Source organism: Vipera ursinii (genome assembly GCF_947247035.1).
Source record: "Vipera ursinii genome assembly, chromosome: 8".
NCBI classification, from domain to species: Eukaryota; Metazoa; Chordata; class Lepidosauria; order Squamata; family Viperidae; genus Vipera; species Vipera ursinii.
The window spans coordinates 9397771-9424602 of record NC_139519.1 but is presented as its reverse complement, the minus strand read 5'-3'; the positions used below and the strand labels follow the sequence as shown (position 1 = coordinate 9424602).

Below are 26832 nucleotides of genomic sequence, written 5' to 3'. Positions count from 1 at the left end.
TGGCCCAGGCTGAGAATTTTAATTTTAACTGGGGTTTTTTATTTTTCTCTCAGGGACTGATTTAATCTTTTTAATTGTTTTTAACTTTATTATTGATCTTTTTTTTAAACACCCGGTAAACCGCCCTGAGTCCTTCGGGAAAGGGCGGTATATAAATCCAAATAAATAAATAAAATAAATAAATAAATCTAGTTTTTTCTTAAAGCGGGGGGAGGATTGAATAAAGAGAGACACTTCAGGGTACAGCTTTGGTCTAGGAGCAAGTGGGGTTTTCTTCCTTGCATAAATTACCAAAGTGCCTGTTTCATGCTTTTTAATAATTCCAGCTCTACAGATCCCAAGAGACAGACACAATGCACCCCTGTGTGAACCACTGTGTAGCTGGCTCCCTTCGTCAAGACGTCACACTCCCCGGCCTTGGAGGATCCATAACAAAAACCCTTCTGTCTTAGCCAACTTAGGCCTACGCTCCAGACAGTGGAAAGAGCCAAACACAGGTGCACACACTTAGCCACCATCTAGCAGCCCAAGATGATGACACTGGTCCTTTTTAAAGGACAAGGCAAATGTAGCATCAAATGCAGATGCTCACAGACAGCCTGGCAGGAACTGAAGTTTCCAAAACAGAGATGAAAAGGAAGGACTGGTAGGAGAAAATTAAGCTGGCAAGTAGGGAGAAAGACGAGGTTGGCTGGTATATGGGGGAAAAAAGTAGATATTTTAAAAAGAGGAGCGGAATTTCATTGCACAAAACAATCAACCATCTTGATATTTTTTTTCATGCATGCCCCATGGACACTCTGGAGACAGCCTGTGGGGAAGCTGCCATGAAGATGATTTGCTTGGGAAACTTCCTCGGAGGATTTATGACGCAAAGTAATCCAGGTATAGGATGGTGCCTTCCACTTTGGATGGGCAGAAGGAAAGAAGGGATAGAAATATGGAGGGAGGGAGAAAAAAAGAGGATGGAAAGTAGGAGGGAGGGAGGGAGGGAGGGAGGGAGGAAGGAAGGAAGGAAGGAAGGAAGGAAGGAAGGAAGGAAGGAAGGAAGGAAGGAAGGAAGGAAGGAAGGAAGGAAGGAAGGAAGGAAAAAGAGCAGGCCAGAATCAGATGGACAGGAAGACAAAAATGAGAAGAAGGTTGTGAGATTTTGTTAATGTAGCCTTACAATAAAATAGAATTATTTTGTCATTTTTCCTGTCTGGCCTACTTGGGAGGCTGACAGCATCTCACAAGCCTGAAAGTGCAAATCTCTCAGCTTCGCTTTTTACCACCTGGCAAGTTAGTGCAGATCCCTTCTAAGTTTCTTTCACTGCCCATTATTCAGCTTTGGGCTAACTCCCCTTTTATCTAATCAATCCTGAGGCAGCATCTCTTTCTCTGGTCTCCCTAGGTCATGTCTACATACCAAATAATGCAGTCATGAAAAGGCCACTTACAGGCTCGAGAAAAGGACTTTCCCAGCCCTGCTCAACAAAAGAACATAGAGGAGAGTCCCCTAAGTCTCTACTGCATGTCTCTGTTCTGTCCCAGCCGATATGAGTCCTTGTTAACTCACAAGGACAACCCCCTCTTTTAACAAGTAGGCTGGAAATGCAGGAAAAACAAACCCCTTTTATTATTATTTACAGACCTGCAAAATGTCCCAAAAGCAAAGGCAAACTAAACACAATTCAAACAGAGAATTGTTCACAGGCAAGGCAAACAGAACATGATTCCATGAAACTTGAGTCCTTTGCAAACGGTTGCCTTCAGCAACCAGCACCACCCACACCTTCCCTTTTTATTATGCAGCCCCAAGGTGTGGCTTCTCAATGCCTTCTCCTCCTCCCTTGGAGCCGCCCCATTGCATCCCTCTGTCCTACTCTTGTTGCCTATTGGCGTTTGCAAGAGTCTATGATGTCTTCCAGCTGTGAGTCCTCAGAGTCTGACTCAGCTTCCCAGCACAGCTGGGTCTCAGCCTGAGCACGAGTGGAGGGGCCAGGCTCTTCATCAGATTGTAAATCCTGGAGCTCATCAGAGCCTTCCTCCGACTCTGATGGCTCTCCAGGCCCCTCTGATTCCCCAGACTCAGCTGCCGGGTCCACTGGCTGGCACAGAATCACAACACTCTCTATCAGAAGCTGCAAACCATCTCTGCCTTGTTCTTTCACAGCAAGTGGTCTGTCTGATTCTTTCTTACCTGGTTGACTGAGATGGGTGTCTGCACAACAACTCCTCCAATGATCTCAGTCTTATATGGGTGTCTTCCTGCTTCTGTGGCTAGTGATAAACTTCCATGCTTCGGCACCTAATGGAGTAAATAAGATAAATTACTGTAGATGACCAGGCTGAGCTCAAGGGTGGGGTCAACATGTCATCAGTCTGGAGTCACTATACATCTACAAGAGACCTAAGTCCAGGCCTCTGTGAATCCCATTGATTCTTATTTAGCACCAATTTGCCTTGACCATTAGCAATGGATGGAAACTAATCAAGGATAGAGTCAACCTAGAATTAAGGAGGAATTTCCTGACAGAACAATTAATCAGTGGAACAACTTGCTTTCAGAAGTTGTGGGTGCTCCAACAGAGGCTGACACGGAATCACAACAGGAAGCTAATCAAGAAGAGAAGCAACTTAGAATTAAAGAGAAATTTCCTGTTAGTGAGAACAATTAATCAGTGGAACGACTTGCCTCCAGCAGTTGTGAATGCTCCAACACTGGAGGTTTTTAAGAAGAGACTGGGCAACCATTTGTCTGAAATGGTATAGGGCAGGGGTAGGCAACCTTGGCTCTTTTATGACTCATGGGCTTCAACTCCCAGAATTCCTGAGCCAGCATGGCTGGCTCAGGAATTCTGGGAGTTGAAGTCCATGAGTCATAAAAGAGCCAAGGTTGCCTACCCCTGGTATAGGGTTTCCTACCTGAGCAGGGAGTTGGACGAAGACCTTCAAGATCCCTTCCAACTGTATTATTCTATTCTGTTCTGTTCTGTTCCATTCCATTCTATCCTATTCTATTTTTGAACTCTATCCTGGCTCCTGGATTATTGCACCTGACATTTACATCAGATGCCCAAAACTAATCAGTGGCAACTCAAAATCTGCAAACATCTTCCTGTGACCTTCCAATGGTCCTGCTTTCTCAGTGACTGTGCTGTACCAGTTGCTAGAGATGTCTGAAACCAGCTAGAGTCATTGTAAATCCTCTGAAATAGAAGGAACCATGAAAATGCAGGTAGACGCTTAATTCAGATTCCCAGGGTCTTTCTCTTCTACTGCTGAAAAACTCGCACACATCACAAGCAAGAAGTAACACTGGTTTGCCTGCTAAAAGAGCATTATATTTCTTTGAAAGACGATCTAAGCATTTTGCTCATCTATAAAGGTGGGACTAGGAGGATTTGTACAGTGGCCATCGGTGTAATTTGCAGTATCCAAAGTTATCAATTTTTTAAGCCCCAAATCCTTCCAAGGGAATTCTTTTATATCCTCATTCCTTTATTTGGATTCTGCAACTGTTTCATGCAGCTTGAATTTCTTGCGATACCTTAGCATTTTAGGAATTCAGTCTTTACTCGAACATAGAATAACCTAGAATAACAGAGTTGGAAGGGACCGTGGAGGTCTTCTAGTCCAACCCCCTGCTCAAGACCCTATACCATTTCAGACAAATGGTTGTCCAGTCTCTTTCTGAAAGCCTCCAGTGATGGAGCACCCACAGCTTTGGAAGGCAAGCTATTCCATTGGTTGATTGCTATCACTGTCAGGAAGTTTCTCCTTAGTTCTAGGTTGCTTCTCTCCTTAGTTACTTTCCATCCATTGTTTCTCATCTTGCTTTTCAGTACTATTGGAAAATAGTTTGATCCCCTCGTTTTTGTAGGAGGCCCTCAAATATTGAAACACTGCTATCATGTCTCCTTTAGTCCTTCTTTTCATTAGACATACCCAATGCCTGCATCCGTTCTTCATGTTTTAGCCTCCACCCCTTAATCATCTTTGTTGCTCTTCTCTGCCCTCTTTCCAGAGTCTCAACATCTTTTTTATATTGTGGTGATCAGAACTGGATGCACTATTCCAAGTGTGGCCACACTAAGGCTTTGTAAAGTGATACTTCACTTGCTTGCAGGCCATTTATAATTCTTAAGTTATGAAGAAATCTTCTGCATGCATCACAGAGGCTATGAAACTCTTCTGCTTTGCTGGCAGATGGAGGGAATAAAATTTCTCTGGTCATCAGACTGACATAGGAACAAACTTCAAAGATTTATAAAAGAGTTCTGAAGTCACTCAAGACAAATCCAGTCTCAGAGGGCTAATCTGATGCTTCATCTTCATATTAAGGTCAATATTATCTCTCAGCACCTTCTCTTCTCCTTCCTTTGAGAATGTTTTTTTTTCCTATTCCCTCAGCGCAAGCTGTTTTATAACTCCGAAATCACCATGTTGTCATAAATTTGCCTTGTCAAATTTAGCGGCCCCGTTACAAATAAACAGAATGTAAAAAGCCTCAGTCAATGTCCTCAGCTGAAGAAGGAAATAACAGAAGTGTAATCCCAAACAGCTTGCGCCATAATAAATAAATAAATGTCTCTAAAGTTCCATCAGGCTGTTTTGGGTTCTGATGCAATTAATTAATGTGGCTTCTGCTTCAGAAAAAAAAACAACAAAAAAAGATACCGCAGAAACACTGCAGTTACCTCGAATCTGCTCGATTTATTGGACTATAGCTCCCATCTGTCCCTCCAGTGATGGAGCTGCAACAAGATGACTGGTGCCAAAGCTCTGCAAACTGGGGATGATGGAAATGGGAGCCCAACTCTGCTAGGAGGCATGTATATCTGAGTTTTCTTTTTAAAGTATATTTTAAATTGCCAGTGGTGCTAGCATGTTCCAAAGCCTTTATACCATAATCCATCCAAGGATGAAAGCTTTCAGTAGACTTAATACTGCCTGATTCAGTGCGAGATCATAAGCCAGTCCTGTGTTAAGGCAGACATCACAGCCAAGATTCATAAATTACCCAGTCTTCTAAAGCGAGCATCTTATTCCGTCTTCAGTAACTTGAAGCTAAGCTTCCTGTTATTATTATATATTTTTTCCCCTTGGGGACTAAAAACTTTAGTTTATTAAAACAAATGTCCAAACTTTTTTGGAGGATATCCCGCAGTCAACCTCATATATTTATGCTTGGCAACTGTTGCCAACCTTCCTAAATGACTGAGTTGTTATCCTGCATGCTTCCTTTTTCCCTTGTAGATTCCTGCCCTTGCAGTAGGGCAGAAAGACAGGGGGCCCCCAGGAGCTATGGAGACCAAAGCTCCATAGCCTTCTATATTCAATTTCACAGCTACATCTAACAGCAGTTGGCCTTTCCGCGAATGCAGCTCTTGCTTGCTTGTTTTTCCCCATCTGATAGCACGAATTCATGGCTAAGTTGGGTGTCTGATGCTGGGCGGATTCTTCCTCTTGGAAAGGCAAAGGGCCAGGCTGGTAAAACTGGCTTTTTAACTAGGCTAACACCCAAAAAGCCTAGATCTTTTCTTCTGCATCTGATCCAGCATGTAGCATTCTCAAACCACTGAAGCATCCATGCGCCAGTTAAGTTCAAAGCCAGCTGAAAATCTGGTACAAAAGCAGTGATGGGAAGTGATTCACAGTAAAAGGAAAAGGAAAGAAAAAAAAAAGAATCAACCTGCCAGACCCACCTACAATTCTGTCTCATTCTTCCACCTCCTTTTTTTTTACAGTGCATCAGTGGAGGCCACAAGCTAAGCATTGAGGAATGCTTGGTGCTGTGACCTTCAGCAACTGGAATACCTGATCCCATTGCCTTCTCTATGCAAAGCCACACTGGTTACTACCATCTGGCCTTAAAGGTTAGCACATGCTAGATGACGTGTAATTGTAGCTGGGTGTGGTGCACAAAGCCAGCCTTTCTGAATAATAAAAATAAATATAATAAACTGAATATAATAAAATATGTTTAAATAAAGCGTCTTAGAGCAATGGGTGAAGTTGGTTGCACATTAGTGGTTGTCATTGTATTTTAGGGCAACGATTGTTGCAAACTAGCCATGTTTTAGGGGAAAAGATAAATATTTTCATTGTCCTGGCAATCAAGTTCAACATGGGATGGAGACACTTCCAACTGCTTCTTTCTCTTCGTCATGCAAAATAATCTAAATGTTTATTATACTCTTCTGTTCTACCTTGACAATGAAGCACAATGGGGCTTTTGTCCCTACAAAATGTGCAAGGAAAGAGAAGTGAGGTAGAGAATGCGTTCTTCAGTGCTGATTCACAGCAGAAGACCTGCTTGTTTGGATGGACCTGGGCAAGTGTAGATGGGTATGTTTGAATAACAGTGGATGCTGGGATAGAGACATCCAATAGTTTGAAGTTGCTCAAGTGATCATTCCCTGGGGTAGAGGTGCTACTTCACTTGGTCTACTTCTTGAACTACTTCTGAAAGCAGATCTACTAATCTTCTATAGCCTTGGTGGTGAACCTATGGCACGCATGCCACTGGTGGTACGCAGAGCCCTCTCTGTGGGCACACGCACCATCGCCCCAGTCCTAGGCCTTCAGTTGGGTTTTATAAAACCTTTTCACTTTAGGCCTCTGCCGCTGTGTGCAAAAAAAAAAGTTCATTCAATCAATCACTTTCAACTTCTCACAGAAAAAAAAAGATCTCACAAAGTTGGAATTGATTGATTGAACTTTTTAGTCTCACCCAGTTCACCATTACCACTGCAGCCATGCCCCCCAATGGGCCACACCCCCCAATGGGCCACGCCCACCTGGCACCCAATGATACAAAAGTGGGTTTGGGGTTGCAGTTTGGGCACTTGGTCTCTAGAAGGTTCGCCATCACTCAGTGGCGTAGCGTGGGGGGTGCAGGGGGGGCCGGCCGCACCGGGCGCAACATCTGGGGGGGCGCCCATTAAGCTCGCCGGAGGGGGACGATTCTGCTTCACCGAGGGTCGGAGGAGCGAGCGAGCGGGCGGAGCGTAGAAAGCAACCGCATTCGCTGCGCCCAGCCAGAGCGGGATCCTGTCCTCTCGCGGCTGCGGATCGCCTCCTTTCTCGGGTGGGGGTGGGGAGGCTTGGCGGCGTCTCGCCTCCCTCTCTTTCTCCCGCCGCGGCTCTCCTCCACTTGGCTCTCAACCTGTAAGCCCGGCCCCCCCCCGACCCAGCTCCCGCCCCCGTCTCCTCCTTTCCCGGAGGTAAAGGTAACAACTGCAGCCGCCGCACCTGCGGCTGCTTGCTGCTCCTCCTCCTCCTCCTCCTTCTCCTCCTCCTCCTGCCGTATTGACTCTCTGTGGCCACTCGGTTCCCCCTGCAGGAGGCGATCGGGACGCCCCCCGTCGCCAGCAGCGAGAGTTTCCAGCCAGGCCGGCGAATCTTTGGGGCGAGGTGCCAAAGAGAAGGAGGCGGCTTGGCTTGGATAAGCAGCGTCTGGGCAGAAAATAGGTCAGGCGCCACAGCAAGTATGAACTCCTGGGGTTCAGCCTAAGCAGGCAAAGCTGCAGGGTGGGTTGGTTGGCTTTTCCGGCTTTGGAATAACCTTGGGAAGCTTAGGCATTGTAAGTTGGAAGTCATTGTTTGTCACCTAACATGTTGGGTCAACCCCACGCCACATGCTAAGCCATAAACCGTGGTTGGTATCCAGGGTTTAGGACAAGATGGAGAAAACTAGCCAATTGTGGGATCATAAATCTTGATGAAGCCCATCATCGCTCCATGTGATGTATGCACCAGTGGCGTAGCGTGGGTTGTCAGCACCCAGGGCAAGGCAAGTAATTTGCGCCCCCTAACTGCACCGCACGCCTGGCACACACCCCCTCCACAGTGGGCGGTGACCCGGGGGCTAGGATCGGATTCGCACAGCCAGCACTGCAGTGAGAGAGAGTGAGTGAGCCAGGCAGGCCAGAGAGCTGCGAGTGCAAGCGCCCCCCCCGATGTTGCGCCCGGTGCGGCTGGCCCCCCCTGCACCCCCCACGTTACGCCACTGGTATGCACTCAATCTACAAACGTAGTCCAAGCCTATTCACATCTGTTGTAAGGTCATTCTCTCGTGGGGTTTATCTTGACATCCACTAAGAGTGGAACAAACATGCCCCATTAACCATTTTCAACGCCATGTCCTCTCTTTGTCTCATCCTAAATCACAGCTGAGGCACCTTAAAGTTGCCTTGTTTCAGTTTTAAACTAGCATTTTCCCTCTTCTCCAGAGACCCTTTTTTGCCTTGAACCTAACTCAAGGGTAGGCAACCTTGGCTCTTTTATGACTCATGGACTTCAACTCCCAGAATTCCTGAGCTAGTGGAAGAGACTCGAGTGCTAAAATCCACGGGTTAGGGGGCGCAAATTACTTGCCTTGCCCCGGGTGCTGACAACCCACGCTACGCCACTGCCATCACTGATCTATAGTCTAGGGCAGGGGTAGACAATCTCGGCTCTTTTATGACTCATGGACTTCAACTCCCAGAAATCCTGAGCCAGCTGGCTCAGGAATTCTGGGAGTTGAAGTCCATGAGTCATAAAAGAGCCGAGGTTGCCTACCCCTGGTCTAGGGGACAAGAAGAATGCTGTCTACCAGCTTCCTATAAGACTGTAAATTTCTTCCACCAAATACCAAGCTGACAGGCTGGTGAGGCAGAAGAGGGGTGTGGGGTGAAGCTCTTGGCTATCCTCCAGGCCACCAACCAATCAGCTGGACTATTTTTTGGAGAGAAATTTTCCAGTCTTACAAAAGACTGATAAGACAGTTTTGCTATTCTTCCTGTCACTTGGGCTAGTAACCAAAACTGATAGGGCTCCAATTCCAGCTCCCCAATACCTCAAAATGGTTCACTATTGCAAGGCTACCCCCAAATATCCCACAAAATATGCAGAATTGCAAGTGTGGAGACTGCAGACATCCCTTGCAAAACAAAACATAATCAGACTTTATATGACCAAGTTCTTTCTGAAGGGGGAAAAGCAGCCCCAAAACCTTGTATGAAATGGTCCTCAAGAGCATCTATGGCTAACCAGAAATGGCGGGTGGTGGTGAGTGGGAACACGACTGCAACAGCATCCGCCAGTCAACTGGGTGGAGACCCTACATTCAACAAAATAAAGCATTGCAGAAGTTGGAGAACACCACTTTTGCTGCAGAACAACAAAAAAGCTGGGCAGCAGCTGTCCTTGTGGCTGGCCAATGGCAAGCTAAGGATAACATCTGTGCCCTCCATAAATGGTTAGCGGAGCATCAGATAAAATGTATGGGTGGTGAGCATGATGACTTCCTGTGCTGTATAAGCCCAGTCAATGCATGTATCAGTTCTGTTTTGGCTTGACTAGCCAAACGTCTCTCCGATTCATCTCTCTGCCCTTCTGGTTTCAATTGTGAAAAGTCAAGCTTGGCTAATTCAAAGGGAAGTCTCACCTGCAGAAAGGGGAAGTAAACCTGTGACAGTCCTAACTTCTTGTTTCACAAGCGGCTGAGATGTGTTACAAAATTAAGCAGGAGGGATAAAATCAGACAGACGTATACTGCGGCTGCAAAAACTTTTCTGTGTTTGAAAGATGCTCTTTGGAGGTGCAGGATAAAATTGTCTGCCATCTACCATGTGGTGGAGAAGCTAGTCCAGATAAGCAGAGACTTTTTTTTGGTGGTGGGGGGCGGCAGGGGGGGGCTCTTCCAATCTGCTGGCCTGACTTGTCTGTGTTTGGGCTTTGCCACCATTCTGTGACACAGATTTTAAATAAAACAAAAACATTGGACCGGAGAGAACTAGCAGAGGCTACCCCAAAGCTAGAAATGTACTTCGCTCATTTTGCCGGGACCTGAAAACTTGGCTCTTCGATCTGTTTGGTCCAGACTGTGGGGTTGTTAATTTAACTGGGTTTTAGATTTACTCTTGGGGCTTGAATTTAATTTAATTGTTTTAATTGTTTTTAATTTTTTGTATTCATGGTTTTAACTGCCCTGTAAACCGCCCTGAGTCCTACGGGAATAGGGCGGTATACAAATCCAATAAATAAATAAATAAATAAATAAATAATCAATCAATCCTTTTAGGTCAGACCACTCTTAGTCCTTGAGTGGAATGCTAGGGAGGGGTGTTGTCCCCCCCATCGATTTATATTTCAATAAACAAAAGAATCAAATTAGATAGTGTGACTGATCTGCGTGCATTTTATAGTTTTCTGTTCTGAAGTGGTAAGAAGCACGTGAATATAAACTATGAAAGACAGTCTCACCTGGATATGCACACACCTTAATACAATCTAGCTAATAAGGCAGGTAAAAAAAAATAAAGGTAAAGGAGTCCTTGCAGATTTTACTCTGCTGACTGTTACTGACTAGAGGGGGCCGTGCTCATCTCTGTTTCAAGGCCGTTGAGCCAGCACTGTCTGAAGACATTTCCTCGGTCATGTGGCCAGCATGACATCACAGAGCGCTGTTACCTTCCCGCCAAAGTGGTAGCTATTTATCTACTCGCATTTGCCTGCTTTTGAACTGCTAGGTTGGCAGGAGCTGGGGTGAGGACGGGAGCTCACCCTGTCGCGTGGTGCTCAGGTCTCGAACCTGGGCTGCTGGCTTTCCAGCTGACAAGCTCAACATCATAGCCACGGAGCCACCACACCACCCAACTAGGCAGGGTGATGGCCCAATAAAAGTTTCACTGGGAAGTCCTTTAATTCTCGCATCCCGGGGGTCCTCTCCTGATTCTTCTTCCTCATCTACTTGTACAGCATTGGGGAAGACCAGACACGGCAACCACAGCAGCAAAACGCACAACAGCTCTCTCTTAGGAAAGAGGCAGGACAACCACCAGAATACTTCCAAGAAACCTCAGAGCTCCTCAAAACGAGGCCATGGAAGAATATGGCCTTAAAACCTTCCAGGTTTGCAACAGGGGGTTAGCAAAAGCCAAGCACCAGATGCAACAGGTTGGGCCAGTGGACAGTATCCGTATTAAGGAACCAAGAATGATGCGGTGATTGTGGTTGTTTGATGAGGTGTTCTCATCTGGAAGAAAATGCTATTATTTCAGCCAGTTCCTTCCATGCTTCAGGGGAAGAATTTTAAATCCTAAGGTAAAGGTAAAGGTTCCCCCGCACATGCGTGCTAGTCGTTTCCGACTCTAGGGGCCGGTGCTCATCTCCGTTTCAAAGCCGAAGAGCCAGCGCTTGTCCGAGGACGTCTCCGTGATCATGTGGCCAAGCATGACTAGACGCCAAAGGCGCACGGAACGCTGTTACCTTCCCACCGTAGTGGTCCCTATTTTTCTACTTGCATTTTTACATGCTTTCGAACTGCTAGGTTGGCAGAAGCTGGGACGAGTAACAGGCGCTCACTCTGTTACAAGGCACTCGGGATTCGACCCGCCAAACTGCCGACCTTCTGATCGACATGCTCAGCGTCCTAACCCACTGAGCCACCGCATCCCTACTTCTCCCCCATAAACCACTGGCTTGCAATCAACTCCAAGGGAGCTGAATCACCTATGCAGAGGCAAGGGGCAGGTGTAGTCCTAAAGGAAGTTGGGGATTCTGCCCCAAAAACCAGGATGCCAAAGAAAATACTAAACAGATGGAAAAGAGACAAGATGGACAGTTCTAAGCAGTGGTTTATCTATATGTAAGTTTCAACCACAATTGGACTCTAAATTAGGGTTAATAGTTGGCTTTGATGCCTTGATTGGGCTAATTATCTAAGCCCTCACCCTCTTTGGTAATTTATACTCCCGCCTCCTAACTTCACCTGCATCCCCATTCATGGCACAAAGCTGATCCAATTCCTGAAAAGAATACACAAGGAGACCAGCATTAAGATACAACCTTCATCCCGATAAAATGAATTGTTGCCTTCCTTCTCTGAGGACCTATAGTGAAGACTACCAGCTAATGAGAAGAGAGAAGACCTACCGTAATCTTGCTGGCAGTATTCAATGCTTCCACCCAGTCCTGGAGATCTTTTTGGTCATTTGCTTGCAAGACATAGCGCTGAGACAAGGCGTTGATAACTGCAGAGACAAAGGTCATTGTCAAGAGCTGTGCAACACTTCAAACAGGGCACATAGTTGTCCTCTGTAGCAAATTCCCAGCTTCTTATTCTTTTGGAGTTTCCCACTCCTCATTCCCTGCTCCATGAACCAGTTTCAATTTCTCTAAAAAGATACTGTTCCCTGGTCCACCACTCCAGGAAGTCCAGAGGATGAGTTCAAAGACCCCCTTTTTTTATATCCCCGTGAGTTTTCCCAAATTTTGCTGCAGAGATTCAACAGCAAAGTTCTTCAGAGGAGAGAACTATTGTGCCCAGCTACTTAAAGCAACAAATGAGTTACACATTTAATACTTGTCTCGTGCCATATAAAAAAGACATCTTAATAATCTCAATTTTTTTCAGACAGCAACCAAGCCTTTTGAGAACTACACGCAGTCTCCACTTGTATGCCTCAAACTAAGTGCAAGGATCTTCTCTGATTTTTAACTGCAGGAAATGCCTGCAAGAGTGATTATTTTATGCCTGGGAAAATGATAAATCAGGTGCATTCGATTTGTACTTCCACTGAACACGCCAGGTTGACTTTTTCATTAAGCTTTGCCTGTGAAATATATTGGGGGAATGCCAACCTTTGCATTAATACAATTAATGCATACTGATATTCTTAATATTTCATAGTTAATGAATATTAAATTAATATTCTATAAGCTTGTTGACCGCCTCATTTAGGAACAATCCTTATTTCCTTCATTGCTCAGCTAATCACACAAAACCATTTGTTTCCATGCAGGGAAAGACGGAGGCAGATTTCCATGTTTCTCCTGTCCTTGGAATTAGGGGGAAAGATGGTTCCAATTTAAAGCAGGCGGGGGCAGCACATCAGCTGAGAAAAAGTTTCTACCAGGGAGATGTGCTATAGAGTGGCTGCCCAATTAAGGAAAGGGGGCTAGGTGAACCAAAACCCCCAAAGTGGGGCGATCTCTAAGCAGAAAAGTGTAACCTTGATACACCCCTGCTTTACTATTATGTAGCAAGCTCTACGTTTCCTTGGGTTTGGCTAGTCTAAAGAAAAAAAAGAAATAGGGGTGACATGATAGCAGTATTCCAGTGTTTGAGAGGCTGCCACAAAGAAGAGGGAATCAAACTATTCTCCAAAACACCAGAGGGCAGGAGAAAAAACAATGGTTGGAAACTGATCAAAGAGAGAAGCAACCTGGAATTAAGGATAAAGTTCTTAATAGTGAGGACAATCAACCAGTGGAACAGCTTGCCTTCAGAGATCGTGGACGCTCCATCATTGGAGGTTTTTAAGAAGAGTCCAGACAGTCACTTGTCTGAAATGGTATATAGGTCCTCCTACTTGAGCAGGGGGCTGGACTAGAAGACCTCCAAGGTCCCTTCCAGATTCTATTCTATTCTATTCTATTCTATTCTATTCTATTCTATTCTATTCTATTCTATTCTATTCTATTCTATTCTATTCTATTCTATTCTATTCTATTCCTTTGATTGGTGGGCCAACTTTCCAAAGGAACTTCCTTAGTTCCAAAAGGCATTATTTCTGTCCAAGTGCAATTTCATTTAGACATGGCTCTTGCTATTAGAACTGGGTGCTTACCCCAGAGAGTCTGAAAACAAGCCGTGTTTTCCTTGCCCTCGACAAAAGCAAAACACGATAAGGTTTACTCCTCAACCATTCTGTTCCACCACTTATCTGATTTCCCACTGACCTTTTCTACAAGTCAGTGTCCCCATCTGCAGCTCCTGAGTAAGCCTGGACGTTACTCAGCCTTTGTTTGGAAGGTGGGGATGGAGCAGCGAGTGCGTCTGAAAACCTGGCAGCTTTCTCTATCAGGCTGACTTCTACATCATCCTCACCTCCCAGCTCAGGTGCTGATATTGCCATGCATGTGGGTATATCATAATTGGTTTTGCCACTTTGCTTGGGGTTTTGCCAGTTGGCTTGGGGAGCATCATTTTTATTTTTTTATTTTTATTTTTATTCCATTTATATCCCGCCCTTCTCCGAAGACTCAGGGCGGCTTACAAGCTTAGCAGTAGCCTTCATTCTATGTATATGCCTGCTTATTAGGGCTTTCACACACGCCCCAAGCGGCATTATTACAAAGTCAGCTTAATTGCCCCCAACAATCTGGGTCCTCATTTTACCTACCTCGGAAGGATGGAAGGCTGAGTCAACCTTGAGCCTGGTGGGACTCGAACCTGCACTAATTGCAGGCAGCTGGTGTTACTTAAGGAGGCATTAGCCCACTGCTCCACCAAGGCCCACTGCTCCACCAAGGCTCCACCAAGGCTCATAGCGAAGGTGTTATCGATTGATAACAGATCCCACCTCCCCACCATCCTGCTCCTGTCCTCCCCATCTTTTAATTGGGCCAAAGTGTTTTGGGTTTTGTATTCGCATATTTATGTTTTTAGTTTATAAAGTTTTGATTTTTTTATGATGGTAAGCCACCCAGAGTTGCCTTGAGATAAGATGGGCAGCCTATACATTTTATAAATAAATAAATTGTTCAAAGCTTAAAGAGGTGGAAAAAGAAAGAAATCAAGAGTAATAACATAATACATTGCCTGGGAAGGAGAAAGGCAGTCAACCAGTTCCATCTCGTGTGGTTCTGTCACTTCCTCCCTAATTCCCCAGGGCTTCCTGTCTGAAGATGTTTACTTCAATCCTACTGTCTAATCCATCTCAGCCACTTCTCCTTAACGTAGGAGAACAGGAGGCCTTGAGGCTCTGATGAAACACTTCTTTCTTCTTAGGTTTTGATTTCTTCTTTCTGTCCTATGCAAAGCTAGGCTAAGCTAGTGGAAATCCACCTCTAAATTATGCCACAAAGATGAAGACCTCGTTTGGAAGAGATTGACCACAGTTCTACCATAAGGTCAAAATGATATCCGTAAGCCTCCACTTGTGAGCCCAGCTAGGTGGCAACAACTTACTGACCTTGGCTGGTCTCATGAAAGTAGGTAGGGTCACACCAGTTTAACACTTGGGTAGGAAGCCACAGGGAAATCCCATGCACCAAGCTAGACTGCAGTGTGTATGTGTAATTGTCTTAAAAGGAGATGGTGAACCACTTCCACATTACTCTCGGAGAAAAAAAATCTGTAAAGATGTCTCTATATTAAGGCCCCCAAGAATTGAACTCAACTTGAAGACTACCTTTTTACCCTTTCTCTCCCTTCTTGCAAAGAACTCTCTACTCCAAGAATGTTCAAATTTCCATTTGATTTCCAAGCTGGTGCAGCTGAAAAGCCACCAACATCACCCAATGTTGCTTCCTAAGTAAGAAGTGAATTGACTTGTCCACTTTCCACCTACATGTTAGGACTGTTCAGTGCTCTGGATTTGAAGTGCAAGTTGTGTTTTGAATTGTACACAATACCTGCCAGGAAACAATTATGTGCTTTTTATCACATCTTTGCCTGTGGAAGCCAAAGCTCTGCTCCAAAGGGTGCCACAAAGATGTTCTCCAATCTTCATCCTCCCTATAATGACTGACATTAAGGATAGAGGACTCAAGGTCCATGCCTCAAAGGATCTCATCTGCAGCTCTCCAAGAGCAGAGTAAGGGCTGAACATTCAGATCTAATCATTTTATTGGGGAGGGGGGAGGGAGGGGGGGCTTCAGGAGAAAAGACATGCTGTAGGCTAGAGGCACTCATACAGATTATCATCCCTTAAAGCTAGCCACCCCAAACTCAGCCACATTTGACTCTCAGGAGGGGTCTATGGGACAAAAAGCAACCTGTTAGCTCCAATCATCCCTTTCACCCTTGAAAAATCTTCCCCCAAATCAATTCTTTGATAGGGTGACCAAAAGATAAATGTGCCCCCCCTCCAATGAAAGAGAACGCTCCCCCCCAATTAAGGCTTACCAAAACAGAACGGTGTTTTCGGCTTTTGCTTGGGGGTAGCCATGCTGACCTGCAAAGAAAGCAAATTGAAATGGGCTGCTGATGTGGTTGCCTGAATTGTTTTGTTGTTGGTTTTAGAAAAGAGACTGTAGGACAGGGGTGTCAAACTGCACGATGCATCATGAGGAAGCCGTGCCCACCCCAGCTCCGGCAAGGGGGAAAAAGTCACGATACATCACAACACGTCACGTGGTGCAGCGAGTTTGACACTCCTGCTGTAGGAGAAGGATAGGCAAAGCCTGGGGGTGGAGTCAAGAGAGGAATTAGCCTGGAGTCATTAGGTTCCCACAGTCCAATCCTTCTAGAATTCTGTTAACTCTTATCTAGCACAAATTTAGTGCTGACTATTAGTTAACTACAATAAATCAGCTTAACTGGAATTTAACAAGTAGTCCTGCCCTGACAGAGACAGACTCTTTATGAATTTGGGAACGCAACATTCTCTCTCCTGCCAACATGAATGTCCCAGTCCTGTTGCACCTAGAGAGGGCAGCCAAACTTACTGCCACTAATTTAAGGAAGAGTTCAGACTATAATTAAAGCCAGTTACAGAGCAATGAGGTGAGAGAGCTGGTGAGGTAATTAACTCAGTCCCAAGAACAGGCCTAATGACCTAGGACAGGGGTAGGCAACCTCGGCTCTTTTATGACTCATGGACTTCAACTCCCAGAATTCTGGGAGTTGAAGTCCATGAGTCATAAAAGAGCCGAGGTTGCCTACCCCTGACCTAGGACTTCCTTCTCCTCCACTTCTTCTTATCCTTAACTTATTTGCTCATTCTTTTTATCCCCTCCACAGAGTTCATGGCAGGAAATAAATCCCCAAAATCAATTTCAATAAATTAATGCATGTTGGCTATTTATTTTTTTTAGCTTTAACTACCATAGGCTAATCCTTAGCCATCCAGCTGATGAGGAACCTCAACTTGAGGTAGTCAAGTTGAGGTTGTTCATCAGCTGGATAAAGATTAGTTTAATGTAACCAATAATCACCTTTTCCGACAAATAGGTTTTATTAAGAAACTTATCCACTTTTCCTATTGCTGCTTAATGCTTACTCAGCTCCATGTCAGAAATGAAAGGACCTGTGCTCATGAGACATGTCACCTGTCAACCCTGTCCAAGCTTTCTACATACTAAGTTATATGTTTCTTTGATTATGAGGCAAAAAAGTGGAGCCCTTAAAAAAACAAGAACAAGAATTATGAGGACCAGAAACTCAGGGAAATCACCAGGACTAACAATAGGTGCCTGGGGGTGGGGGGGAGCACAAAACTATGTTTTAGCCTTACCTTAGAGATGTAGGTCAGTTGTAGAGATCCTACTGCTTTTGAGCCTACAGCCAGATTCTGAAACAAAAGCCAAATTAAGCAACAGTCCATCATATGAGTGGAGTTCTCCCTTTGCTTATTTGGAAGTGAAAGGTAGAGTTTCTTTCAAATCAAGTTCAACTCTTCCTGAAAACACAACAGTTTTTTCTTGGCAGTGACACAGATGCAGTGATGCTTTCTCATCAGCAAAAACACAATGGGAAGTCTACACTCCCTGGAGTTTGACCTTCTGTATTCATTGTTCACACTTCACCTTTTTCAAGAAGTGGAGGGTGACTGTTAAAAGATCTATCCCACATTTTATCTGCAGTGCCACCATGCTAAGTAATTGTAGTCATGTGAAATTATCTGCTCTAGAGTCATACCTTGTTCTGGCCATTGATAGTCTTCTAAGAATATCATTGCAACTCTGGACTTAGCCCTTGGATTTTTTTTCACTCCCTCTCCCCCAACCCCCCGATAATCACTTTAACTATTTCTTTCAGAGGATTGCAGTGTGCACTTTTAACTCCCCCAAGATAAAACTTCCCTTCCGAAGCTAATCAGCAGGGAAAAATGAGTAGAAAAACTAGAGTGCTATTACCACTAAGGTTACATTCTTTAGCCCAGTGTTTTTCAACCCTTGACAACTTTAAATTGGGTGGACTTCAACTGCCTTGGGAATTCTGGGATTCTGGAATTTCAGCTATCTTAAAGTTGTCAACATTGAGAAACACCAATTTAGACAATTCTCATTTTTTCCCCACTGCAATGGTTGCTATAGTCGAGAATTCTGAGAATAGCAGTATAAGCTATTTTCTGGAACAGGTTTAAAATTATCACCCTTCTTCCTGAAGACACTTTATGGAGAACTCTGGGGTTGGTCACAATTTTCCAAGTTCAGCTTTTGCAAATGCAAGAACAGTTTTGTTCATTCCAGATTTCCCCCGCCCCTGACACCAAATGCTTAGGTTACCAGGCCTCTCTGAGATACAGAGTTCATTTAGTGACTGCTTAAAGTTATAACAGCACTAAAAAAGGGACTTATGATCATTTTTCACACTTACAACCATTGTAGCATCCCCAGGGTCATGTGATCCAAATTCAGATATTTGGCAACTGGCGTGTACTTATGACGGTTTGCAGGGTCATGTGATCCCCTTCTGCGACCTTCTGACAAGCTAAGTAAATGGGGAAGCCAAATTCACTTAACAACTGTATTCCTAACTGAACTGCAGTGATTCATTTAACAACTGTGACATGAGCTGTGGTGGTGCAGTGGTTAGAATGTGGTATTGCAGGCTAACTCTGTCGACTGCCAGGAGTTTGATCCTGACCAGCTCAAGGCTGACTCAGCCTTCCATCCTTCTGAGGTCGGTAAAATGAGGACCCAGATTGTTATGGGCAATAGGCTGGCTCTGTAACCCGCTATGGTGCTGGAGAAGACTCCTGTAAGTCCCTTGGACTGCAAGGCGATCAAACCAGTCAGTCCTAGAGGAGATCAACCCTGACTGCTCTTTAGAAGGCCAGATCCTGAAACTAAAACTCAAATACTTTGGCCACCTAATGAGAAAGAAGGACTCACTGGAGAAGAGCCTAATGCTGGGAAAGGTTGAGGGCAAGAGAAGAAGGGGACGACAGAGAATGAGGTGGCTGGATGGAGTCATTGAAGCAGTAGGCGTGAGCCTAAATGGACTTCTGAAAATGGTAGAGGAAGAGGAAGGCTTGGAGGAACGTTGCCCATGGGGTTGCGATGGGTCGGACACGACTTTGCAACTAACAACATAACCCGCTTAGAGGGGGCTATAAAGCACGGTGAAGCAGTATATAAGCCTAATTGCTAATGTTAAGAAAGATTGTAAAATGGGATGAAACCCACTTAACTGTCTTGCTTAGAAATGGAAATTTTAGGCTCACTTGGGGTTGTAAGTTGAGGCTTACTTGTAGTAACTAAAAGCTGGCAAATACTGCAGATGGCACTCTGGCGTCCTCTTTTTTTTAAGTTTAACAAATAACCTTAATTCAGTTCCTTCTGGGAAGGGACCGGCATGGCTTCTTAGATAAAAAATATTTGCTGTGGTTTTCTTGCCAAGATGCTCAGACAGACAAAGTTAAGAGATGAGTCAGAAAAACACACTGGCTCGAATTTTCTCATTAGGAATGTGGAATTACAATGAAGGGACATTTTATCATCTATGGTGGATGTGTTTAAAAAAAAAGCCAATAATTTTTGGACATACAATAAGTCAATATAACAATTCAGAAAATTTTACAGACTAATGAACAATTGAAACTAGAGACTTCTTTTTTGGCCTTAATAGACTCCCACAATATATTGGTTGTTTTTAAAAAAAATACATGACAGCTGCAGCAAGGTTAGTATATGTTCAAAAGTGAAAAGGTTTGATACTAGCCACAATAGAGGAATGGTTGGTGAAGATGTTGGAACTTGCAAAGAAGGCTAAATTGGTTTCCTTGATTAGAGAAAAGATAATTATTTATGGCCAATGGCAAAGCCCTCACAGACTTTTTACATGAAACAGAAAAAAATGTACTTGTAACTTGTAGTTTTGATTATTAGAAAAAAATAAGTAGAAAAAAGGGCTTTTTTGTAATCATAAAATAAGAGATAACTTTATAATAGCATTTATATTTGCTGCACAGGGACGCGGTGGCTCAGTGGGTTAGGACACTGAGCTTGTCGATCAGAAGGTCGGCAGTTTGGCGGGTCGACTCCCGAGTGCCGCGTAACAGAGTGAGCGCCTGTTACTCGTCCCAGCTTCTGCCAACCTAGCAGTTTGAAAGCACGTAAAAATGCAAGTAGAAAACTAGGGACCACTACGGTGGGAAGGTAACAGCATTCCGTGCGCCTTTGGCATCCAGTCATGCCGGCCACATGACCACGGAGACGTCCTCGGACAAGCGCCAGCTCTTTGGCTTTGAAACGGAGATGAGCACCGGCCCCTAGAGTTGGAAACGACTAGCACGCATGTGCGGGGGAACCTTTACCTTTACCTTTATATTTGCTGCAAAAGAAATGAGAAACTTGTATTTTTTATTTTTTATGGCATTTTTTCCACTTTTGAGCATGTAATTTATTTCACTGCAGTTGTCATATATAAAACAAAGTTACATGACTTTCTTCTAGTTGTCTGTCCATTAGTCCCAACAGAAAACCTATGGTTTCAATTGTACTCTAACTTTTAAAATCTTCAGAATTGATGTATGCTCCTGTCTAATTTTTCTGATAGTCTGGAAAATAATAAAAAGATACAGTTGTTTGTCCATTTGCATAAGAATACAATCAATATAATTGCATCACTTGTATAATTTTGCATTATGAAGTATGAAGTAAATGGACTCAACTGACATCATTGTTAATAACCAAATTACAGCAAGGGACAAATCATGCCAATTACATCAATTTGGATTTAATGGACATTTGGATTTAACAGACACCTTTTCAAATGGTCCATAAAATTAAGGCTTCACTGTATGTATATAGAAGTTAAGTGATAAGCTTTAGGTTTACTTCTCTTTTATGGCATATACGGTAAATTGCATACCTAGATTATCAATATGGTTACACATGCATAAATATCCCTGTCAAAGATAAAAAAAGTTATGAACTTTGACACATATCTGAAGGTCCTATAAACATTGTAGATATATTTTATTAAGCATGGATCTATTTAAGCATAATTAGAGGTTAGGATTCAAAGAGAATCTCCGTTTATCGACCATTTGAAAAGGTGTCTATTAAATCCAAATGTCCATTAAATCCAAATCCAATTCAATGGTTGACATAATGATTGTCTTTTATGTTGATTCTATAGTTTTGCAATTAAACAAACAAATGTATCTTATGACAATTTTCCAGGCTGCTTCAGAAACATTGGACAGGAACACACATTAATTCTGAAGATTTTAAAGATTAAAGTGCAATTTCATCTTTTGGCAAAAAAAAAATTGGGGGGGGGGAGAAGACATTTTGCACAGAAAATCATTTATATTTTTTAAACCACAAGCATTAATTGCTTTCATGAGTCTACAGGAATATCATTTTGTAACTGGACCTTAGTTCCATGAGAAAGTTGAAAAAACATCTGCGTCCATCTAACGTATCCCCTTAATGCTCTTAAATGAGGGTTTTTGCGAACAAAGTGCTTATAGGGAGGGACTCACCTGAGGATTGTCCATGTACCACAAAAGACTGTTGATTTTGGTATCCAGAATAAAATATCGGCGCAGGAACTTTCCACAGGTTTCATTATCCTCAATGTCCAGGAATCCGCAAATTCGATTCTGACGGTCTACATAAGGCATTCCGAGGCACTGTTAGCATCCCTCTGCAAAGAGAGGCACACGCAGAGTGAGGGCCAGGGCTTCTGCACATCAAGGCACCTTGCACACTACCGGTTCTTCAAAATACTCCTGAGCAGGTCTGTGGTCATAAAGGATAGCTTTACGCGTTGTGTTACAAAATAATGTGGCTTTTTCAGGCTGAGCTTAGTGGTTAGAGGAATCCAGCCAACTGGGGGGGCTATTTAACAAACCATGAATAAGCAAAAGCATTTTGTTCCTCGTTCCTTGCTTAGCACTCAAAGAAAAAAAATGGAAAGAAAAGGAAGTCCACAAAGTAGTTTGCAAGATGGTTCTGTAGGCCTTATCGCCATGTCAACTTCAGACAACAGACAACTTCAGACAACAGCCCTCATATTCAGCTTCTCTTTTTTCTAAAAGTGTTCACGTATGCAGGAATAGCACAGAGAAAGACAAATTAAATCAGATTATGGCTACAAGGTTATAAACAGACTACAGTATTTTAATTCAGGCACATGACTGTCAATATTCCTACCACCCTGAAAGAAATACGCACTGTTTGCCCTTTTTGTGCTGCTATCGTTGTTTGCTGTTTAAAAAGCAAAAACAAAATGGGAGATCAATTAAAACTTGGCTTACAACTTTTCCCAGGCTGGAAAGCAGTCTCAGAATTCTTGACCCGTGAAATTTTGCAGAGTGGAGTCCCTGTCTATTTGGAGTGCGGCTATGATAGAAAAAACATTAGCTTTTGAAGGAATTACAATTATTAGCTTTGTTTTTTTAAAATCTATGTTATAGGCAGACAAGGAGATACATTCTAGAAACTGTCTGAATAACTTTTAAAGAAAATAAACAACAGGAGCAGAGGAAGTAACAATAATCTGCATTTTGAGCAGGCATGTGATGAGTTTAATCCATATTCTCAAAAGTGCCCTTAACCTGCCGAGAAGGGATTAAAAATGGATATATTGCGTGCTCCCTGCAGATAGCAGCCTATTGAGAGCCTCCCTCAGCACTCAAACATTTTTTTTTGCACTGCTTTCTTTTCCAAGCTTCCTTTAATAAAATAAAGGGAAGCTGGCGTGCCACAAAGCAAAATGCCAACGTCTAGGTTACCACAACATAGTGTTTGTTGGAAAGTGTTTTCATTTGTTCTAAATAACTACTACAGATCACAGCAAAAATATTTGGTGTTAGGGAACCTCACTAGTTTATCTCCTGGCACATCAATGTTTTGACTATGCTCATCATGGCAGCCATTTTTCCATTTATTCTGTAAAACGTGTGTGCTGTGCTGTATACCCACTAACGTTTGAGAGAGAGAGAGAGTGACTTTGGGCCAGCCATTTTTCACTCAGCCCATGATGTTAGACTTGGGCAACAAGTTTCCTGTCACAAACCAATGACCACACCTGGCTGGTCTAAAAAAAAAGTGAATTCTGAAGTTGGAGGAGAAGAAGATGATTGTGGAGTTCAAGGAGAGACTTAATCAGTTGCCAAACTTGTCTAACTAAATAGAGGGTACGGTTAGTGTGTTAAAATTTGGACAAGGTCCACAATTAAATCATTGCTCCGAACAAGGTTCCCTGGTTAGTCTTGAGTAGATCACCACCTAGTTGCTTATTAGGAACTTCTAACATCCAGCTACTGTTGTACTAAAATGCTAGTAAGGAGGACAAGCTTTCCCCGACGACAGGATTGCATAAATCACTCAAAAGTATCTTGCCTTAACTGTTCTATCTGATCTACTTGATTGAGTGAGGTCAATACAATACAACAGTAACTTTCAGCCTTTAAGCCACAGGTCACTGAGGACAACTTAATGTTGCCTTACCTTCAACTCTTTGGAGAAATGTGAGGAATCAGTGATCTTATTCTAACTCTCCTAACATTTGTGCAAGCTTCTTAAATCTTGTGATAAGGGCATCACGTGGTGTAAATCCCAGATAATGTTAGATGGTTTTCTGAAGCAGTATTACTGAGAAAGTGGTTTGTCCAAGGTAACCCCATGGATTCCTAGCCAAAATGAAAATTGAAAATGGGGACTGCTCAATTAAAAATGGGGACTACTCAACTCAGCCCTGACACAAGCCTTCCCCAGCCATTATGATGGCTGGGAACTTTGCAAATTGCAGTCTGAGGCTTTTGGAAGGCACTTGTGGAGAAGAGCGCCCTTCACATTCTTATATTTGCACAGCTATTTCCTAGGAAAGATTGAAGAACAAATACTTTCAATGATCTACTACTGCAAAGAATGTTCTGCCAAAGATTTTACTCAGGCTAAATCACACAGGCCTTTCGCAGAAGAAAATGAGAACCAGTGACTTGGCGTGATGGAGACACTGTGTGCCTGGAAAATACCACGAACTGTGGTCCCCCACAAATCTGCAGGACAGGAAGGCTTGGGAGATGCAAAATTTCTCCAAATTTGCCAGATGACGAATGCAACGTCACAGTCGAGAGTCCCACCCTGTGTCTGTGTACACAGTGAGTGAGACTGTGACCATGATGTCATGCCCCCTTGCAGATTTTGACCCTGATAGAGGAAACAGCCTATGATGCATTGCAGATTAAAATGCCTATCAAGATGATTCATGGAGAAGGCTCAGCAAAACCGGAAGATCTTTAACCAGGGCAACCAGGTGGAAATTTTACCAGAGTCTGACACAGCTTCACTGGTTGCCTGCTCACATCTGAGCTCTCGCCCTTTGAAGTGTTGTTACATGGCCTGGACACAATTCCAGAAGGTGTGTCTCTTTGTACCTTCCTACTATAACCTGACATACAGCCTTCAGAGTAGACTCTGGTAGATGTGGTCTTGCCAGGACATTTCACCATCAGACATCTTCTCTGGGATGGCCCCTGGATGACAAGAGGGTTCATTCCATGCCAGTGTAGCTCAGGTCAATGCTACAAATTTTGTGCTGTCAGCTGACAGCATATTCCTCCAGGCATTTTAAAATTACTTTGTAATTTACCTTTTGTTTTCCTTCCTTTAGAAATGGATTTAGAAGATGGCTTACTGTACTGGAGTTATTCCTAATGGATGTGAGGCTGATCTGGATGTGTCACCCCACTGATCGTTAGGGTTGATTGAGCTAATATGGCTGTCTAGGCCAGGGGTCCCCAACCCCCGGTCTGTGGACTGGTACTGGGCCGCAGCATGCCAGCAACCAGTCTGCACAAATAAGCAGAGGCACATCCACGAGATTCAGGCAACACACAAAACCATGCACCATGGAAAAACCTCTCTCCACGGAACCGGTCCCTGGTGCCCAAAAGGTTGGGGACCTCTGGTCTAGGCAATAGCAATAGCACTTAGACTTATATATTGCTTCATAGTGCTTAACAGCCCTCTCTAAGTGGTTGACAGAGTCAGCATATTGCCCTCAATAACCCGGGGTCCTCTCATTTTACTGACCTCGTAAGGATGGAAGGCCGAGTCAACCTTGAGCCGGTCAGAATTGAACTCCTGACAGTGAGCAGTGAGTTAGCCTGCAATACTGCATTCTAACCACTGTGCCACCAGGACCTGCATTTCATGTTTATTCAGGTGGCACTTTCATCTATTCTCTTTTGACTGAAGGGCAAGCCGAAATAGTTTGCATAATAAAACCAACAGCCCACAAGCAGTGGGGAAAGCCTTGCTACTGCTATGTTTGTAAGCCGCCCTGAGTCTTCGGAGAAGGGCGGGATATAAATGGAATTAAATAAAAATAAATAAATACCTTTGGGTTCAAACCCACCTCCATGACCAGGGTTCATTTTCTTTTACCCTTCCCAAACTGCCAGGCACAAGCAATCGGATCCACACATGAAGGGTTCAAATTGACTACTGTATTCTACTTATAATACAAGAATCTCCCTAGACTGCTTGTCTTTCCCTGGGGTACGTAGAGGGGCCCATCTTGCGGCTATGCAGTGACTCAAGATTAATTCCCCACTTGATCCCTTCTCCTTGCTTGGCTGGTAGTTTCCCAAGGCAAACCCTAAGTAATTTTCTCCTCCGGCCCATTGGTGGTCAGAGGGCAAGACCCTAAAAAAAGTCAGAGAATTTCCCCTTTCTAAAGGAAATTGTTGGGAAAAAAAATATTATTAGACTACCCCTAAAACTCAGGGGAAATGTAAACAGTCACTTTTGTTTTTCTAAATTGTACAATAGCTGGGGTTTTCTTTTGTTTTTTTCGTTTTCCCTTTCCATGTCAGGAGTATCTCAAGGAAACCTTTTTTTTCACACTGGCTCAGTAATCCAGAAAGCAGAATTAGCCCTGCCACTTTCCCAAACAGTGGGCAGAAAATGCACAATATGCTAATACAAATGCAAATGCAGGCACAATTAATTTATATTCTTTCAAGAGAAATACAAGGCACCATTCCCTAGTTGCTGCATTGGTCGCCGACTGAATAAAAGTTTTTGTGTTCTGCAGTGGTGAGCTTCTGGGCTAACCGATCAAAGTCAAATGAAAGTCTGCATCAACTCGCTATGTTTTTCGGTTCATTCTAATATCTGAGCATATTGCAAGACATTACAGATCACGAAGTGAAGTTTGCTCAAGTTTTATCCTGGTCTCTGTAATATCGGGGTCACTCAGAAAGAACATCAAGCTTCTAGCCCTTTATACATACTATTGATAAATCAACTGCACTGTCAATCTTTGGTCATACATGAATTCTGAGGAAATTTAGATTAAAGTACGAACAGAACTTATCTGGGCAACAAAAACTGTTAAAGACCAAAAAAATTAAACAGAATGGCAATGAACTAGAGCATTCACGAGAACAGGACAAAAGGGAGGCAAAAGGCATATGGACAGTCCTCAACGTACGACCACATTTGACCTCAAACTCTATGTTGCTAAAAGGGGAAATTTGTTAAGTGAGGTTTGCCCCGTTTAACGACTTTTCTTGCCACAGTTGTTAAGTGAATCACCGTAGTTGTTAGTCACAGCACTGTTAAGTGAATCTGGCTTTCCCATGGATTTTGCTTGTCTGAAAGTATCACAAAAAGGGATCACATGACCCCGGGACACTGCATCCGTCATAAATGTGAGTCAGTTGTAAGCATCCGAATGTAAATCATGCGACCATGGGGTGTGTGTGTGTGTGTGCTGCAACGGTTGTTAAGTGTTGAAAAAGGTCATAAGTCACTTTTTTCAGTGCCGTTGTAACTTTTGAACAGTCACCGAGCAAACTGTTGTAAGTTGTGCACTTACAACACTGTATTATTTCTTAAAGTAATTCAGAGTTATTTGAAGCAAAAAGTTCAGGCTCCCAG

The 26832-nt window shown here is 43.6% G+C and overlaps 1 protein-coding gene across 5 annotated transcripts in view; it reads right to left on the bottom strand.

Moving 5' to 3' along the window:
* PLEKHA2 (pleckstrin homology domain containing A2) overlaps positions 1-26832 on the bottom strand; it is a 74121-nt gene that overhangs the window by 23058 nt on the left and 24231 nt on the right. For 4 of the 5 annotated variants that reach the window (XM_083368465.1, XM_083368462.1, XM_083368463.1 and 1 more), the window contains 5 exons: positions 21420-21583; positions 17217-17273; positions 15887-15935; positions 11908-12005; positions 2183-2290 (listed from right to left, as the gene is read on the bottom strand). In XM_083368465.1, the coding sequence (XP_083224591.1) occupies positions 2183-2290; positions 11908-12005; positions 15887-15935; positions 17217-17273; positions 21420-21560 (453 nt within the window). In that variant the 5' untranslated portion in view covers positions 21561-21583. Of the gene's footprint in view, positions 1-2182; positions 2291-11907; positions 12006-15886; positions 15936-17216; positions 17274-21419; positions 21584-22196; positions 22282-26832 lie in introns of all 5 variants that reach the window. The other variant, XM_083368464.1, reaches the window with a different exon arrangement.